This window comes from Rhamphochromis longiceps, linkage group LG11, assembly GCF_057381845.1.
Source record: "Rhamphochromis longiceps isolate RC_006_pf linkage group LG11, R_longiceps_female_GT1.1, whole genome shotgun sequence".
Taxonomy (NCBI): Eukaryota; Metazoa; Chordata; class Actinopteri; order Cichliformes; family Cichlidae; genus Rhamphochromis; species Rhamphochromis longiceps.
The window spans coordinates 8,056,981-8,075,228 of NC_140567.1; the positions used below are offsets into that span (position 1 = coordinate 8,056,981).

The following is an 18,248-nucleotide window of genomic DNA, read 5'->3' on the forward strand; positions in this document are numbered from 1 at the left end:
TAGACTTTTTCTTTACGAGTACCGATATGCTCACCACACTAAGTCGACCCCTAGACTGAAATCCAAGGCACACATCTTATAAAGATGCTGCTTCTCTCCAGTGTGCTGCCATCTGCTGTGAAGCTGATGGTGCAGGTAAACAGGCTCAACGGCACAATGTCATTTCACATGGTGAAGACAGAGACTTGCCTTTATGAATGGAATCAATACAGGAACACAGAGCTACAAATTTGCATAGATGACTTAAAGGAGAGCAAGAATTTTTTTTTGCTACAACATTGTAAGTTCTGTTACACTCACATGAACAGCAGTGAGACATGCAGGTCTCTTTCACCCATTAAGATAACACCATACATGTGGTCATATTAAAATAGTTACTTAAGATGCAGCAAAGACGCACTTTTAAACTTGGAAGGAAATTAGCTTTTTGTTTGTTTATATTTAACATGCACTGAATAGTTTTTGGTATGTGACAGCTGGTCTTTTATAAAATGATTTCAGAAAGCGACTGGGCTCAAAGAGCAGATCAGCTCGATGAAGCCTGTCCTAAGCAAAAGCTACTGCCTGGAGTGAGGAAACACCTGCCTGCTGTGTTACACAACAGCACATTGGACCTCGTTTATTAATACACTACGGTGAAAGGTCCACTGAGTCCCACTGTTGTACAATGCAAATGGTGCATGGTGTGTACAAAAGTAAAACTGCATAGCAAAATGTTCTGGAGAGAAAAATAGATTTTTTTTTTTTTTATATCGTCACAGACATTACAGACCAGTAGAGTGAATCAACTCGGTTCCATTGTATTGCTCATTCTGCAGCTTCCTGCCTTTGTGTACTCAGTTCTTGTGCAGTGTTTTGCATAGATCCAAGAGCAGTGGTGGAGCAGCTCATGCAGAGAGGGGAGGGTCAGATATATTTGTTGGCCAGGTTCTGAACATCGTTCTTAGTGAACTGTGTGCTCTGCACGGCTGAGAGATCCTCAAACAGCTGAGTCATGTGGTGACGCTCTTCCTTCTCCAGCAGCATTAGTACAACCTGCAAACAGTGCGTCAGCGTTTATCACCACACAGACCGCTTGATTGCAAAATCTTACAAACAAACTTTAGCTTTTCAGACCATATTTGCATGCTAATCTTACCGAGAACCTGTCAGCAGTGTGCAGATGGTTGAGGTGTTGGTAGACCAGATAAGGGTCTTTCTCCAGTAGGTGTGAGTGCAGGGCCTGCATGATGAAGCTGATGGTGTGTCCATCAAGCTGGGTGCTCAGGAACTGGGGAAGCATCTCTGGGGCCGTGGAGGCCAGTAGTTCCGCGCAGGCCACTGTGTTTCCAGAGCTACGAGCCGCATTCAGGGATTGGCCGAATTCATAGGCGCTGGCCGGCTGGAGGTTGATGCTGATGTCTTCTCCTTTGCAGCTGTTTTTGGAGTTAGGGACAGCGGTCACATTCTCGTCATCCTCAACCTGAGGAGGGAGACGGACATGGGTGAAACATTTAAACAGGAAAGACAAAAATGGAAAGCCGGTCTCTGTCAGTGAGTCACAATCTGGGAAATCTGCACCACCTATTGCCTTAATTAGGAATAATTTGTCTGGGATGCAGTGATTGGATCTATAAGCTTCCATCTTTACCTACTGGTGTGCTGAACCTGAAGAAAAGGAAAACAAGAGCTTCATAACAATCTGTAGCCTTTTAAACTTGGAGCACAGCCACTTTTCACTCTGGTGTTCCCCTGAAACTGAGACTGAGTTTTGAGACCCAGATAAGCAGCATAAGATGCATGGATACAATTTTACACTTTAGCTTTCTCCGTGTTCTCTTTTGTCTTTTAACAATAAACTGAAAATGGTACATCTAGCCCCACTCAAGCTTTAATTTGGTGCTTTTATTCTTCATTAGATCATTAATAGTAAATGAGGATGGAGCACAAAGACGAACGGTACACAACAGCTGGGAGCGCTGCACTTTATGATCTGTGCTAGGCTAGAATAAAACCAGAGCTGATCAGATTTCACACGGTATCCCAGCAGGTGTCAGGAGTAATCAGCTAAAAACACACAACTATTCAAAGGACACTTGTTGACCATAAGTCATGATTCTTCAGTCCCCATCATTATAATGCCTCTTCTTCCTAACCACACGTGTAGACTCTCTAAAGTCAAAAGTGGATATGTCTGTTGGATGCAATAAGGGGAAAATATTTATTTTCAATGAAAGTGAATAAACTGTACTCACCTCTGTGATGGGGACTGTCTTCCTGGGTTTGTTTGGTGAAGTGCTGGCCAGACTCTGTCTGAGCAGCTTGGTGACCTCCTCCAGCTCCTTCTCAGCCTCCTGCACGTTGGGATCTTGCTGCAGCACTTCCTGCAGGTCCGAGCTGCAAGCCAGGTAGTCCTGATGGAGGGAGACACCGAAAACATACAAAGAGAGCTTTATGTATGAAATATGTGAAAGGGATATTTTACTCCTTAGCCACCCAATAAAAAGAAATCACTCCCTTATGGCATTAGCCATTAAAGTCCAGCTCTATTCACCTTGAGACCTTTATTAGCCATGGCTCGTCTGTAGAAGGCCTTCTTATTGGTTGGCTCCAGTTTCAGTGCTGCATCACAGTCCTGCTTGGCCTCAGCGAACCTCTCCAGCTTCAAGTAGCACAGAGCTCTATAAACACACACACGTCAATTGTGATTTTTATTTTTGTCACTGGCACCTAATCACATTTGACACGTGACTCAGAAGTATCATGAATTTGTGACTCACTGCAAATCAGGTTTTATAATAACAGCTGAAGCCATGCCATCAGCATTAACAGAACAGAACATTTTCCTATGATGATGAGATTTACGATTTACACCTCAGAGATGTGCTTCTGGAGCCCCTTTTCTAAATGAATCTTAATGTTTTTAATTTTTTCAAATGGCTCTCAGCAGCTGTGCACCAATGGCGTATGGATGTTTGCTCTGGTGTGGCTGTACATACAATCTGTTCTCACAGCAGGGCTCCACATGCACATGCAAACACCAACACACAATAGGAAAACATTCACGTCATCAGTTTCTTCTGTGACCTGATCAACACCATCGATGTACTATTGTGTTGTGCACCAATTTACCACCAATACACACTAATTTGGCAGCAGTGACAGGTGGCACGACTGGATAGGATTAAAAACAGAGCTGAAAGCACGGCTGACAAATGACAGCTGGCCGTCGTTAATCGGCCTTTTTTAAATTCAGTTGAACAAATTTTGGGGATTTTCAGGCTGTTTTCCCACATCAAAGTGAACCAGTGGCAGAAGATGTGATGAACAGAGGGGAAACGAGACCGCAGGAACATGTCTGTTCATATTAAGGTGAGAATTAAATGACTAACCTGTTGGTGTAGATAGTGCATTCCTCTGACTTTAGCTTAAGGCATTCTGTGTACTTTCCCAGAGCATCCTGGTATTGGCTCTTCTTCACAAAATCGTTCCCTTCTTGTTTCAAAGCTGAAAAACGGACTTCGGCTTTCCTTTCTAGAAAACAAAACAAAGTGGTGATTGCTAAACATCGCTTACTCACACAGACACGAGGTCCATTCTCCTCCATTTTGACTTCATATATCCACACTGACACTTGCAATACATTTTAACTGACCTCGCTTTTATAAGCCTGTGCTACACAGCTGGAGGGTTTAAGCACTTGAAATTAATGCTGTGCTAGCTGGACATGAGCCACGAGAGTTAAGTCAGCAATCAGTCCCGGTGTGGACCGAGGGCTAATCAATCTGCTGCAGAGTGTCTGCAGAGCGTCTTCAGGGAGGTAAAATTATGCCAGCAGTGCTATTCTTTCATTAGAGTCTAAAAATAGCATAGGTAGAAAAGCCCTGGGAGCAGAGAAACTGCATGGTCAGAGGTGACACGTCCACTTATATAAAAAAATAGGCCTTTCAAATTTTCCTCCAGTCACAACAGGAAGACTTTTGTTCCTCCATCGCTGTATCAAGCAGAAGAATGGTTCAAAAACCGAACAAAGGTAGCTATAATGTCAGAAGAAAGAGCTGCTCGAGAAAATGTTTGTTAATGCTGGATGTAGTCAACATTAGATTTTATTCAGTCATCATAACCGCTGTATGTATAAATGTCCCAGCTACTCTCCTCATTGTCCCAGCTCAGCGATCAACACTTCTGACCCTGACTAACTCTGTGTTTCTGGGGACAAACATTAATTAAGCATCATGACTCTAAAAACAACAGACCTGCATCCCTAGCAGCCTTCTCTGCTCGAGCTTGGAGGACCTCAGCGCTGGGTGGCTCCTCTCTGCGGTGCTGCTGAGCCGACAGAGGCACCAGAGGGATCTCGGGAAGTTTCTCTCTCCACTCTGGCCCGTCTTGCTCGATGAGCAGCCGGGTGATCCTAGAGGAGGACGTGATTCAGTCATTGTTACAGCACACAGATGAGAGACATTGATAAGGCTTACATAGCGTGTTAAAGATGCATCTAATCCACCCTGTTCCACAGTTTAGGGAGTTTATGTCTTATTGTGTAACTTTGTAGATAAATGTGGGGATGAATGATATCTTTGACCCTCTGGTACTCCTGAACACAAACCAGCCAGGTGAGTATTGCGTAACAGAGAAGGGACACACAGTCTGAGAGACATGATTAGCCTCTAGCCGGAGCTACTTTTGACCAGCTAAATCTGTTAGTCTCTAATAAGCCTGTGTGTAATGGTTACCATGATTTGTTTTGATTTAGTCTTCTAAATATGCTATAATTCCATTTCTGGATTTCAATTATAGAACATTTTCAAATTTGGAAAATACAGCAGGTAGATAGAGTAAGAAAATCTCCATGTCTCATCTGTCTTTTTATTTCCTTTGCTGTAACAGCTAAAGATAGTCTGTGTCCACCTTGTTTAAAATAGATGAGAAATGCACTGCCATAGACATGGGTGCTGTAAAATTCAATACTTGCTTTTGAGATGCCAAATGTTAATGAGTCTGTTAGCTGAGGTGAGAGGTGGACATTATACCTGTTGACACTGTCGTGAGCTGCCTGCACGCTCACGTCTATCTGCAGCACAGTTTTGTAATCCACGTAGGCCTTTCGGTAACGCTCCAGGGACTCATAAGCCATGGCACGGCGGAGGAGGGGCTTGAGGGAGAATGGTTGCAGCTCCAGGGCTCTGATTGGAATAAATAGATGCAATGAGACAAGAGCAAAGGATCGAGTCTGGTGCCCCTGCTGTCGATGCTAGGGCAAAGGATGTGTCTGTACATGTTGTTTCTGAGGTAGTGAACAAGTCTAAAGGTGTGATTCAAGTTTTCTATAACCCCATCTTTCTGCAAACACATCAAGTATATTTAAAGGCTTTCATATGGGAGGCTCCCTTAAGTTAGCCCAGTCTGCTGCTTATAAACCACTTCTAAAGAGATTAATTACAATCCCTTACGACACACCCAAGTGCAAATCCCCTCCCACTCATAAATGATCTGAGATCCTCTGCTGAGACTGGTATATGATGACGCTGTCTGCAGAAATTTGTAGCAGTTTGATCTTTAAGATGAAGCACAAGGACAAGCGTACATTTGCCTTCCACAGCTTTTCACATATCTTGCTGAACACTGGTAGAGTTTTATCAGTTCTCTCACCTTGTGCAATCTTGTATGCAGTCTTGACTGTTGCCATCTTTCAGGTAGCAAGCTGCTCTGTTGGAATATAGAATACAGAGATCTTCTGGACTATCAATCCCTGCATAGAAAATAGAGACCAATATCAGAAATGTAATACACAGCTTGGAAACAGCACGCATAGTTCTGCAGTTATCTTGGGGGTGGAATACAGAATATCTGCAAAGACATCATGAACTCAAAGTTTGAATCGTGTACTTATTGTCTAAAACAGACTGTTTAATGTGCTCTCTGAGCAGCTATAGAAGCGCTGTAGAACGTACAGAGCTCCTGTCATGATGAAATAAAGAAACTTCAGTTATTGGAAGATACTGAGCTATCATTTCTTTTCTTTCAGATTTATGAATACAAAGTGACAGACACGCATACACACACATGTTAAATATATATATATAGCTTTTATCTGCAGGTTAAAAGCTAGTATATGTGTAATATAAATATTAGTGCTGTCAAAATTATCGCGTTAATTGTTAAGATCAACGCGAAATGTTTAATGCATTAAAAAAATTTAACGCTGATTTTGTTTTTTTATTAATTTCCTGTAATCTAAGACCTTTAAATTCATGAGCACCTCTGGAGGAGGGGGCAACAGTGTGCTATGCTGGCGTTTGGCCTGACAGAAATGATTAGAAGAAGAAGAAGAAGTGACACCATGCTACTATCTAGCTAACACTAGCTAACACACGCAAGCATGGACGAGGGCGGACTTTTGGGTGGAAAGTTTCTCTTTAAGAAGTTGCCTGATGGCTTGTTGGACAAAACGAGAGTAAGATGCACAATTTGCAACGCTGAATTCAAGTACCACAGAAGCAGTTCATCACTGGCGTATCACCTGAGAGCAAAACACCCAACTGAATCCACCTCTACGGGACCTCGCCAGTCTACGCTTCAGGAGTATGGTGCTTGTGGACGAATAACAAAAAATGTGAGAGAAAAGGTAACCAATTCCTTGGTTGTTTGGATAGCTAAAAACTGCCGACCAGTTAGCATAGTAGAAGATGATGGACTGAGAGAAGTCATTCGTGCTGCATCAGGAGATGAGTGTTACAATCTGCCCTCGAGAGGAACCATTGTGTCGAGACTGCACACTTTGTATGGGGACCAGAGGGCTCAGCAGTCCAGCAAGCTTGTGCAAGTAAGGAATGTCGCTCTCACCGGAGACCACTGGACTTCGGTGAACAACGATAATTACTTAAAATATAAAGAATAAAAAAATGTAATTGGAGCCAGGCTATTAATATGTGTGTGTGTATGTGTATGTGTATGTGTATATATATATATATATATATATATGGGTCAAAATGGGAGATGCCCCCAAGGGTGGTGGAGAATGACCGAGCTAAGATCCTGTGGGACTTCCAGATACAGACGGACAAAATGGTGGTGGCTAACCAACCGGACATAGTGGTGGTAGACAAACAGAAGAAGACGGCCGTAGTGATCGATGTAGCGGTTCCGAATGACAGCAATATCAGGAAGAAGGAACACGAGAAGCTGGAGAAATACCAAGGGCTCAGAGAAGAGCTCGAGAGGATGTGGAGGGTGAAGGTAATGGTGGTCCCCGTGGTAATCGGAGCACTAGGTGCGGTGACTCCCAAGCTAGGCGAGTGGCTCCAGCAGATCCCGGGAATAACATCGGAGATCTCTGTCCAGAAGAGCGCAGTCCTGGGAACAGCTAAGATACTGCACAGGACCCTCAAGCTCCCAGGCCTCTGGTAGAGGACCCGAGCTTGAAGGATATATATATATATAGAGACATTTCCCTTTGAGATTTTGACAACTGACTCGTGCAAAGTCCGCACGCTGTTTCTCTCCACCTGCCTTAACTTAACAGTGTTTTCTTCACTATCACAGAGTTAAGCAAATCACACAGGTCTACGGTGCATGTTTCAAACACAGCAACATTATCCTGCTACACTAAACACATTCATGTCAGTGTGCTGCCTCATCAGATGAAAACAGATTATGGATGATGACACAGCGTGGCAGTGATGATGATGTCTTAGCAACTGAGAGCACTTAGCGAGGTTATTGTGACAGTAGATCATATAAACTACAGCAACTGTGTGCATACCACAACTACGAGACCTGTCAAAGTATCTTGAATGTCTCGTTCAGTTTCATTTCTACTGAAAAGAGCCTTTTTCACAGATTGGAAAAAATTCTGCATGTGTAGATTAGGTCACATCTGTTGTGCTTCCCACAGTAATCCAGATAGATGATGCCCAGCGACTTTCACAGTCTTAACTGAGTATATTATGGCTGTCCACAGAAAGAGACACAAGGCCATATATTTAACGGAGAGTGAGCAGAGGTTTCTCTTCCTCCATCAACTGCTCGTCGTCTCACTCTCTGTGAGAATTATTGCTGCAGTCCTACAAATTCAATTTCACAGTGAGTGGTTAGAGGTCATGTGACTTGGACAGACCTGAGCTGAGAGGCTTAGCACCAGACTAAAACAGCAACACTGTCTGCGTACAGCCACAGTCCATCATCCCAGGGATAAGTCACTAAATATTAACGTCGTAATGGATCTTACTAAAATTTTGAATACTGCAAATAAACTGTTCACACAAAAATGTGAAGTCTGAGACTGAGAATTTGAAATTGTTTATGAGGAATTATTTCCATAGGGAAAATGATTTGTATTGCTATCCTGTTTTCATGTGTAAGTCTCTGCAGTGTGTTAAAGTGACAAAAATAAAGACAAGCACTGACATTATAGCTACGACCCTATGACCTTTGATTTAAAGTTAAATTAAAGTATGACACCATAGAAAGCTGTTATTAAAATATGATGATGAATAAACAGCTGAGAAAACAGTCGATCAGTTCTGATTCATTTGTCAGCTCATAACACACTGATATGAGTAAAAATGTTATGATTAGTGACACGGTGGCACACAGGTAACTTCTAACCAGCAACCTCACTGTATAAAACTAATTAAATAGTTTTTTCTTAATATTCTAAAATATTACAAACACGATCAACAGTGAGTGCCCCTGAGGCTTACCTGAATCTGTATAGCCCTGAATGGCTTGTGAGTATTTCTCCAGTGCATCGGCAAACTGTCCATTTTTAAACAGCAGGTTTCCTTCGTTCTTTAGCCGGGCCAGGGGTGGGGGCAGGGCCCCACATGGGGCATCAAGGTTGACAGTTTCTCCAGCATTTCCTCCAACTGGAGTTGCCTTACCGCTGCCGCTCTGATCACCCTGAACCGAAGCTGTCGAGCCTCTCTTGCTTGATCCATTGGCTATCTTTTCCTGCGGGACTTTGTACTTGTCTGAGCTGCCTCTGTTCCTCCTGTGTTCATGGTGGGAGCTGTTGGACTCGGCGTGTGGACCCCCGTCCCCTCTGCCGTGGGGCTTTTTATGAGCGTTTCCCATGTCTCCCCTTTCGACAGGAGTAGCTGATCTCTCCTCCCCTCCCACGGGCTGGCTAGGTTGAACCAGACAAGCTGGAAGGGAGAGGGAGGGAGGGGAGAAGCAGAGGGAGAGAGACAGAGAAGGGGAAGTCACACCCACAGGAAAGAGTCAGCAGTTACATCATAGTGTGGGAGGAGAGGAGCACATGACACGGAGCCACTTCAAACAGGGAGTTCCAGGAAGTAGAGATACCAAACAGTGACTTATGAAAGGGCTGTGTGGGGGTAGGGCAGAAAACACATGCATGCACTGTTCCTTCACCCAGAGAGACAAGAGGGGAATTTCCTCTATCTATAGGACAGCAGACAGAAGGGGATGTGACTAAAGCACTACTATTACCGGCAATGTTGGAGCTTCCTAACATGCTCTGTATAAATCGTGACTGTATTAGAGGGCAAATCCTTCAACTTCTAAATCCAGCACAGCTATAAAGACACAAAAAACTTTCTGCTATAAAGTTAAAATTTAACACCTCATTCAAGTTACATAAATTAGAGTAGCAATAGATTTGAGTCCAGTTAAGTCAGTGGAATGACTTAACTTGTTACTTTTCATTAAATGAGAATATAGATAAAAATATATCTCCAGTAAGGGAAAAATCTCATCTGGGAAATGTGTACCACAGTCTACTGGTTTACCTCATTCACTTCCTGCTAGTCTTGCTAGCTAATATGAAATCAACAGTGAAATAAAAACATGTCAAATAAAGGATCAATGCACACTTTTAACAAAAATCTAAGTTTCCTCTGAACTCATAACTTACCTAAGCTTGACTATAACTGAAAAACGATTTCACTGCATGTTAAATAGAGAGTAAGCAACATTTAAATCAGTTGCGGTTTGATTGATTTTTGGATGCAAATGGGTTATCATAAATGGCCATTAGCGCCGTTATAGTCTCTATGTCTGTGTTTAAGGATATTGATTGTTTTTAGTAGTTCAAACAATCACCAGTTTTATGAGCTTTGTTGTCACTGTCAGTCTGGTTATCCGCCTCTTCTATCTCTTGGATGAGGATTTTTTTGCCCTTGCGTTGCTTCTCTTGTTGGCATTCCTCCATCTTCTTCTCAATTTGAGACAAAAGTTGCTAAAACACAAACAATTCATCCATTAGAACATCTCATGTTTTGTTTGTCACAACTATTCATATCACAATCTATGCTAGATTACTTAGTTGTAGTGACTGGTGTATGTATAACTACAAAAAGGAACATTTTCTTCCCATTTACACCTAAATTATACTCAAATAAATAGAAACAGAAGTTAAACAATGCAATTAAAGGGGACGGGTAAACACAGCACATCCTGAGCTGTTCCACTGATACAGATCTGTTAAAAAAGCCACATCATCTTCTATTTATGGTAATGACATAAATACATGAAAGACTTCCAGTGATAGACTCACTAAATCACTCAACTTTCACAAATACAGTGACACCTAGTGGATGAAAGGTAGACTGGCGCATGATGAACATGCCTCAGTACCATCACCTACAGTTGCAGGGGTGTTCTGTGGCTCTTCCCTGAGCACCGTCCTCAGGTCTTCAGTGGCCATGTGGAAGTTGCCCATATGATTATAAACAACAGCACGACGAAGCAGGGCTAACGGAAAGAAGTGCATTACAATATGTAGCACATACACTAATGCTGCTGTAGCTAAAGTATACCACATCATATAAATACATCTAAAAGTGCAGGTGTATTTATTCTGGAAGCATTATTGTGTTAGAAATTATAGAAATAACATTAACACACCTTTCAGATTGCCCGGTTCTAGCTCGAGCACACTCAGGCAGTCTTTCAGGGCATTGTGCCAGTGCTCGAGCTTGATCTCTGCCTGGGCTCTGTTGTTGTATGCAGCCACAGTTGTTATAATGGAAAGGCTCCTGTAATGGAATAAACAATAAAGCAAACCTCTATTTACAGTGAGATTATTGCACAAACACTTACTACTACAGCTACAATGAAAGATGACAGTCTACTACTTACAATATATACCAAGCAAAATGATAAAAAGCCCTTTAAGAGGTGCTAAGTGCTTTCTGCAATGAATGAGTTGTTTAAAGAACCTGACCTGGAATAGTATGTGACCGCCTCCTCATAATCCTTTGCTCTAAAAGCTTCATTGCCTTTGTCCTTTTCACGATTTGCCAGGAAGAGCTTCTCCTGTTGTGACAGCACTGGATGGATCACAGGGGAAACCTTACATGTTACACAAAAATGCCAACACACCTGATGTACGTTGTATGCTTAATAATTACTGCAAAAGAACACTTTCTATCCACAATAGATTACATGAAGTGTCCACTTGAGTCTTGATTTTAGGATGTCCTGAGTTTATAATTGCAGGTGGATCAGTTTTGTCCACATCCTCCTCTATTTTCTCACATTCTTTTTCCACATCGAACCTGGAAAGAAGGTGTAAAATATACACTTAAAGGTCAAGTTTTTAAACTGTGGATCACTGTAATGGAAGCAGTTTAGCTTTAAAGCCCTTTTACAAAGTAAAAAGACTTGGGAAGCTTTTATGCACAGAGAATTCAGCTGCTGCAACAGTGGGGTCTTTCTTCTGAATATAATAGACAAATGTGGAGACAGCATGACTCACTTGTCCCATTCTCGGTAATCACGTGGTAGGGCGCATTTTGAGGGTTTCTTTCTTTCTTGTGGAACTGTTTTCTATCATGAGAAAAAACTCTGTTTGAATATTTGTCTTCTATACATATATGTAACTGGTTATGTACTGTATATGCCTTGATTTTTTTTACCTGGCTCAGAGGAACGAAGCAATTGAAACCTCTTACAGGTGGCATATTTTCTTTCACTAGATCATCAAATACTGACTGGTGTTTCAGGGTTGTTTCAGTCTTTTTGGTTTCTTCTTGCCATCTCTGAGCAAAGTATTTAGAGAAACAGCCATGTGAGAACAAAGTAAACAGGATTTATTTATTTTTTTAAAAGAAAGAAAAAAATGTGTACCATACTTTCAATTCATCCTCAATTTGGTTCCACTCATCTTTAGAGAGGCTGGCTGCTGTGGCTACAGGCATTTCCTTCCTAAGAGCTCGGCTCTTAGGGTCCAGTTTCTCCAGGTGACTCTCACAGAACTTGATCAGGTGAGGATAAATGCCCTCTTCGCCAGACCTTTAACCAAACAAAAAAGAAAAATAAGGAATAGCTTTTTTTGCAATATTTTTCATTCACAATTGCCAGCCTGTATTTTGTTATGACATGCACTATTATCCCTCTGCAACTGATGACAAGTGTTACGTAATCTATTTGCAATATAGCACATACATCTTACCATCTCAGTGGAGAGTGAGTGAAACTTGACATGATGATGAGTTTATAACCTTCATAAAGAAAAACCTCACCAACACTATAAAGGGACTGGACTGACTGATTGCTTTATTTTGAGCATGTAAATATAAATACGATTAAAAAAAGCAGCAAAAGTCCATTGAACACAGGTAAAGGAAGAAAAGGGACAGTGAGTTTCCTCCAACAACACTATATCGCTCAACAGACAGTTACCTCAGTGTTCTCAGGATCTTCTCGAGGTATCTCACATCTTTACATTTTTCAATGTAATCGTAGTCCAGGTGCTCCACAGGAACCTTGCCCCTGTAGTCCACAGTGGTGGAGTGACTCTGAAGGGATAAAACTGCGTCTTCACTCATTTCTGGAAAGAATTTACACAGTCAATGTGTCAAAAAGTGTTCCATAAAAGGGAGACATGGCAGTTCTGCATTATATTTGTATAACTTACCAGCTTTTTAGCTAGCTACCTTAACTTTACTGGTTATTTTAATAGTTCGTCAGAAACAGCTAGGTTCTATAATTAGGGATGTAACATTCGGGAAAGGCAGACTTATCTCTTAAGTGTCTCTTGAGTAATTAATGCAAGATCACATTAATGTTAATAATGTTAAGCAAAACTAGTTTACCTGCTCCCGTTTGGCTGAACGCTCATCGACAATGTGGTGTGTATTGCTATGGTAACCACACACGGACGGAAGGCCGGTAGCGCCGAGAGGAAGCACGTGACACAGCCAACAGAGGGCTCCAAATTTGAAAACGTGGCTGGTGAACATGAGAAAACAGGAACAACAGCGGGGGGGACAGCTGAGGCCTGGAACAAAGCCTGAGGAAACAACATCGCCTACAGAGGCCACGGCTTTTTGGAATAGCCCCGTTTTAACTTTAGGTAGGTATTTGTTAAATATTAAGCGCGTTTATTCCCGAAGAAGATTATTTTGTCGAGCTTAAGGTACAGGTGCGTGGAATTCACCGACATTACCTCGTACTGGTTCTAGTTTCAGGAGGCTAACAACGTTATGTTAGTAAACGTGGATGGCAGACAAAAATGTCAGCCACATTTTTTTTCTTTAATTATAACTCGGTGTTTGACAGGTGTTTTACGAGGCCCACAGTTTTTTTTTTGTTTGTTTGTTTGTTTTTTAATGGCAATCATTTTTGCATGGCATTTCAGGCTTAACACAGGTGTAACTGATTAGTCATTCACTGTGCCATTCCGGGTCCCCTTCAGTCACATTAACAGGAGGCTATTTCAGCTTTGACGGAGCATCACTGCTTTTAATTCTGGAACCGGTTTTTATCCTGTCATGTCTTGTTAAAATGGCTGCTCTGACCCTCTGAACTAGCATAGAGGGTGAAATTACACTGTAAAATGCGCGCGCACGAAACGTCGTCGGGTTTTTGTTTTGTTTTGCTTTTGGATGAATTTTACTAATATCAGTTTTGCGTGTGTTTACCAAATAATTTTGCCTTGTCATATTTCTTCAGACGGAATTAAGTGTGAAAATAACGAGGAGTAAAATGATGTTAAAGGTGGTGTATACTGTCAGTCGGGCTCTGTCGGTGTCTTTTGGCGGTTATGGAGCTCTTTAAAGCGGCATCAGAGAGGGCACGAGACGGGGGGATTTAAATCGGCAGCAGCACGCGCTCTCATAGCAACGCGGATGAAACAGCTGAGAAGGATCAGAGATAAATCAGCTGTCTGTTGCTTTCTGATATACAAACTGCTACTTTTATACACTGAAAACCACCGTAAGATTCGGGAGATAACTTTTATTTTACTGTAAGTCAGTCCAGCATGAGACGCCTTTTAAAAATATAGTTTTTAAAAGTATTTAAGCTAGCGTTGTATGTGTTTACGGTCTCTTTAAGTTCATATTTGCTGTGCTGAAGTAGTTCTGTTTATTATATTCTGTTTCACTCCAGGTGACTTGTAATCCCCTGGAGGCCAGGCTAAGGTTTGTTGGCGCACTCAGGAGGAAGATGCAGTGCACTCCTGAATCTAGTCTTTATCTTGATGGCTCTAAAGGGCAGCACTGCTACGATGACTGCTCTGACAGTGGATACTCAGGTTTTTTCCAGAGCCCACACAGCACCAGTGGAGCTGATTCATGTAGGTCTTTGTCTCCGGTGGAACTGGATGAAACGCCCAAAGAGAACCTCCGGGTTTCTGTCACGCCAAAGAAGATCCGAGAACAAGTCAGATTTTTGGGCAGAGACTCCAGGAAGGTTTCAGCTGTAAGCTGGTGTGAAACTCCTAAAATATGCAAAAGGGATACCTCGCTGCGACAGAGACTTCTACTGTGTAAACCCACTGTAGATGTCAAAAATGACAACACAAGATCACCGTGCACCAGAGGGATTGAATCCCCTGTCAGTGGGTCTGAACCCTATTTGAATACATCATTTGACTCTGTAGACACTGAGATGGGGGCATCAAGCACTTTAAAAGTGGACCAGGACCTGCCACTATCAGGCAGGAAGCGCCGTGTTCTGTTCACACAGGTGAGGACCTCAACTCTTGAAGATGGCAAGCACAACTGTTGTCACCTTCCCAGTTTTGAGAAAGAAGCCTCACTCACAGATCTAGACATGAGTGAACACATTTTTGCATCTGGTCAATGTAATGTCAAGACTCCAGGCTTCAACGAATTCCTGCCCATCTCTAAAGAAAACTCTCAGTCACCACTGGGCAGCATGACAGATAATCTATATAATGGCTCAAGTGTCTTGTGCACACCATCATCTGCACATACACCCAGCTATATCAGGTATGTGTTTTATTGACGAAGAAAATAAAACTTTAAAATATTTAAACACAGATTAACTCCTTTCTGACTTTTAAACAGGTCGTTGAGTGAGGACAGCGGTTTCAGCTCAGTGACTCTTGATAAATCGCAAGACTCCACAGTGGACCATGATGGCTCGTTCCAGGAGCTGCTGCTGTCTGCCTCCAAAGGAAACTCTGAAACTCCAAATCCAACAGAGGGAAGGCGCCGCTCCCGTTTGCAGCGTCAGCACAGGCTCTCTACGCTTAAAGAAGGTGGCTCTCAGTCTGAGGAAGACCCAACGGACAGAAAGCATCAACATCCTTATCAATGTTACAGCCATTCTAAAGAGGATGAGGTTTTTGCTGGGGATATCACCCCTCGCAGTGTCCTCTCTGTTAAATGTGGTAATGCCGTGAGCTCTGATCGCTTGGGCTCAGCAAAAAAAGATTATACCACCCCACAAAGAGTGACTAAAACCAAGGCACAAGACATGACCCCTTGTTCTACAGATTTTGGCAATCCAGATATCACACCACTCAGGATGACTCCAGTTAACCTCTCTCTGACTCCAGCGCTGCAGCTGGTTCAAGCTATGTGTCAGCACCATGCCCAGATGTTGGCTGGTCAAAGTCCAAGCCTGAAAGAGCAGCTGAAGTCTGCAGCAGCACTGACCAAGACCCCAAGCACTCTTCGGACCACTATGCCATTGGCAGGGCTGATTGGCAGGAAGATGGGCCTGGAGAAGGTGGACATACTCACAGAGCTGATGAAGAGGAACCTCAGGCACATCCTGGCTGTTATACTTTGCCAGATGGACTCTGAGAGTGTCTATAGGTGATGTTTCCAAATATACATTTTTATTCACACAATGTTTTACAGCGCATATCATCCATGCTTACTTGCCACAGGTTGCAGCTCCTTTCCCATTTGGTCACTGATTAATAAAATCATGACTACATTTTTAATGGAGTAAAGAATAATTCAGAGTCCTGTAGAATGATCGCAAGGTGATTGACGCTGAGCTGAAACATACATGTTGTTATAACAGTGTTTATGTTGTATAAACGATGCAATTATTAGTAAAATCAGTGGAGTTTAGCTTGCATTACAAACTTGTGTTGTCTAAAAAGTTTAGTGAGCTGAAAATATTTCTCTCATACTTTGTTGTTTTTCACAGGTGCAGCTGTGTTTGCAAAAGCTGGAATCAAATTCTCCAGCAAGACAAGCTAGCTAGCACAATGAGAAGAAGCCACCTGAGTCAAGTGGAGGCTGCTCTTGAGGTAAGAGCCAGGCTATGGCTAAAGGTCTTATAAGCAGGGCTGCACATAAGTGGTCCGCAGGTGTGCATTTGCTGTCAAAATAAAAGACGTGCACCAGATAAGAAGTTGCAACGCGCGTTTGCGTACATAAGATTTTCTGGAGGAGGACACACATTTGTTTAGAACTCTTAAAAATGTTGAAGAAGCAAACTCCTTTAAGAAATTGCTTTGGTGTTCCTCCACCTCCAAAGAAATGTCAGGAGTCCGAACAGCAAAAGAAGCGCGTATTCTCGGAAAAGTGGTTGCAGGAGGTGAGCTGGCTTCAAACAAATGATGAACGCACAGAGATGTGGTGCAGAATATGCCGTGAAAATCCCACTCTAGCGGACAAAAACTGTGCCTTTTTATATGTATGCAAACGCCCATTTCAGCCTCTTATCTTATTCGCTTCCTATTTTGACAGCGAATGCGCACCTGCGGACCACTTATGTGCACCCCTGCTTATAAGAGTGTTTGTTCAGCTCTGTAGCATTTAGCTTTCTGTGTTTTCAGTTAAACACAACATCTCTGTTATCACAGTCTTTGCTCTGTGGTCATCAGTGCATACGTACATCAAAATGAGTCGGCGTTATCACAATCTCCATCACTGTCACTGAAATGACTCTGAACTTATTTGCTGTCGTCTTATAGCTTGGTGCTGCTGTCCATGTCGCTGATGCAGAGACCAGAGCCATGTTGCTTAAGCGATCAGCTCTGAAGACAGTTCAGGCCCAGTCTAGGACCTCCAGCTACTGCACTCCACAGTCAGGAAGCAGGGCTTTAACGCCACTGCAGCTCAGCGCCTTGCATTCAGACAGCAGCAGCAAACGGGATAAATTTCTGGAGGTAAGTTACAAATCCATTAAACTGCATTTTCTTGAACATGGTACAGTCATGCTTTGAGGCATTTCTCATCAAACATTTATCAAAGTTATTTTAATAACTTCTTTTTCCTCTCAGGTTGCTAAAACCCTCTTCAATGATGAGTGCCTCAAGCCTTGTCCGAGATGTCAGCATCCCGCAAGATGCCATTCAGGCAAAAGAGAGGGAGTGTGCAGCAGAGCTGACTGTGGATTCCAGTTTTGCATGTCATGCTTGTGTACTTCTCACGGCTCTAGAGAATGCGGTAGTCACTCTGCAGGCCGTCGCAGAAAGGACATACTTCCCGGAAGCGCTCAAAGCAAGCACAATGTTAAAAGACTATGAACAAATTATTCCTGCTTCATGAAGTCACTTTAATAATATCTATTTTTTGCAAGTTTATAGATGGCAATAAGCAGCGAGGAAACAGATGTGTAGTACGTGCGGTGTCTGTACTCTTCAATGTTTGTTTGTATTTCTTTACTTATCCCATCCTACCCCTTTCCTTTTTTGATATAGTTCTTACTTGTATATTTTTTTTAAATTATGCACTGAAGGAGGTTTTACCAGCAGATAAAAGGATTTCATTTTACTGTTGTATTTTTCTATGCACTGACTGTACAGCATGTTGGGTTTTTTGTTTTGGAGCTATTGAGATTTTCAGCTTTTACAAACATGTTTTCTAGATCGGTTTTAAAATAAACTTGATATATAGTAAAACCTTTTTTTTTTTTTTTCTTCTTTTCTTCCCCTACCCGTGTGCTGCGTCACATTTGTGAGGATTGTGTATGTCGCTGTAACATGTACAAATCAGTCTTTGGTGCCACCTAGTGGTTTGACACTTTCACTGCGAAAGGAGTTTTATTTTAACCCCCCCCCCCAAAAAAAAAAAATATATATATAT

The 18,248-nt window shown here is 42.3% G+C and overlaps 2 protein-coding genes across 3 annotated transcripts; one reads left to right on the forward strand and one right to left on the reverse strand.

Moving 5' to 3' along the window:
- Positions 1–459: 459 nt before the first annotated feature.
- spag1b (sperm associated antigen 1b) lies at positions 460–13,190 on the reverse strand. Of its 2 annotated transcripts, none has more exons than XM_085422119.1 (19): positions 13,044–13,190; positions 12,631–12,746; positions 12,081–12,240; positions 11,865–11,987; positions 11,705–11,775; positions 11,392–11,504; positions 11,171–11,276; positions 10,852–10,982; positions 10,592–10,698; positions 10,048–10,183; positions 8,685–9,128; positions 5,632–5,731; positions 5,013–5,165; positions 4,236–4,393; positions 3,372–3,513; positions 2,534–2,660; positions 2,235–2,393; positions 1,139–1,462; positions 460–1,035 (listed from the first exon to the last, which is right to left on the reverse strand). In XM_085422119.1, exons 1-19 carry the CDS (start codon positions 13,188–13,190, stop codon positions 907–909), a joined length of 2,946 nt encoding a protein of 981 aa, XP_085278245.1. In that variant the 3' UTR covers positions 460–906. The 2 variants fall into 2 exon arrangements, with proteins under 2 accessions (XP_085278245.1, XP_085278247.1); XM_085422121.1 differs by having other exon boundaries at positions 12,631–12,778; positions 13,044–13,101.
- On the forward strand, positions 13,166–18,115 carry fbxo43 (F-box protein 43). The gene is made up of 6 exons (XM_085422123.1): positions 13,166–13,303; positions 14,341–15,185; positions 15,264–16,019; positions 16,363–16,465; positions 17,135–17,329; positions 17,444–18,115. Exons 2-6 carry the CDS (start codon positions 14,398–14,400, stop codon positions 17,687–17,689), a joined length of 2,088 nt encoding a protein of 695 aa, XP_085278249.1. The 5' UTR covers positions 13,166–13,303; positions 14,341–14,397; the 3' UTR covers positions 17,690–18,115.
- The last annotated feature ends 133 nt before the right edge of the window (positions 18,116–18,248 follow it).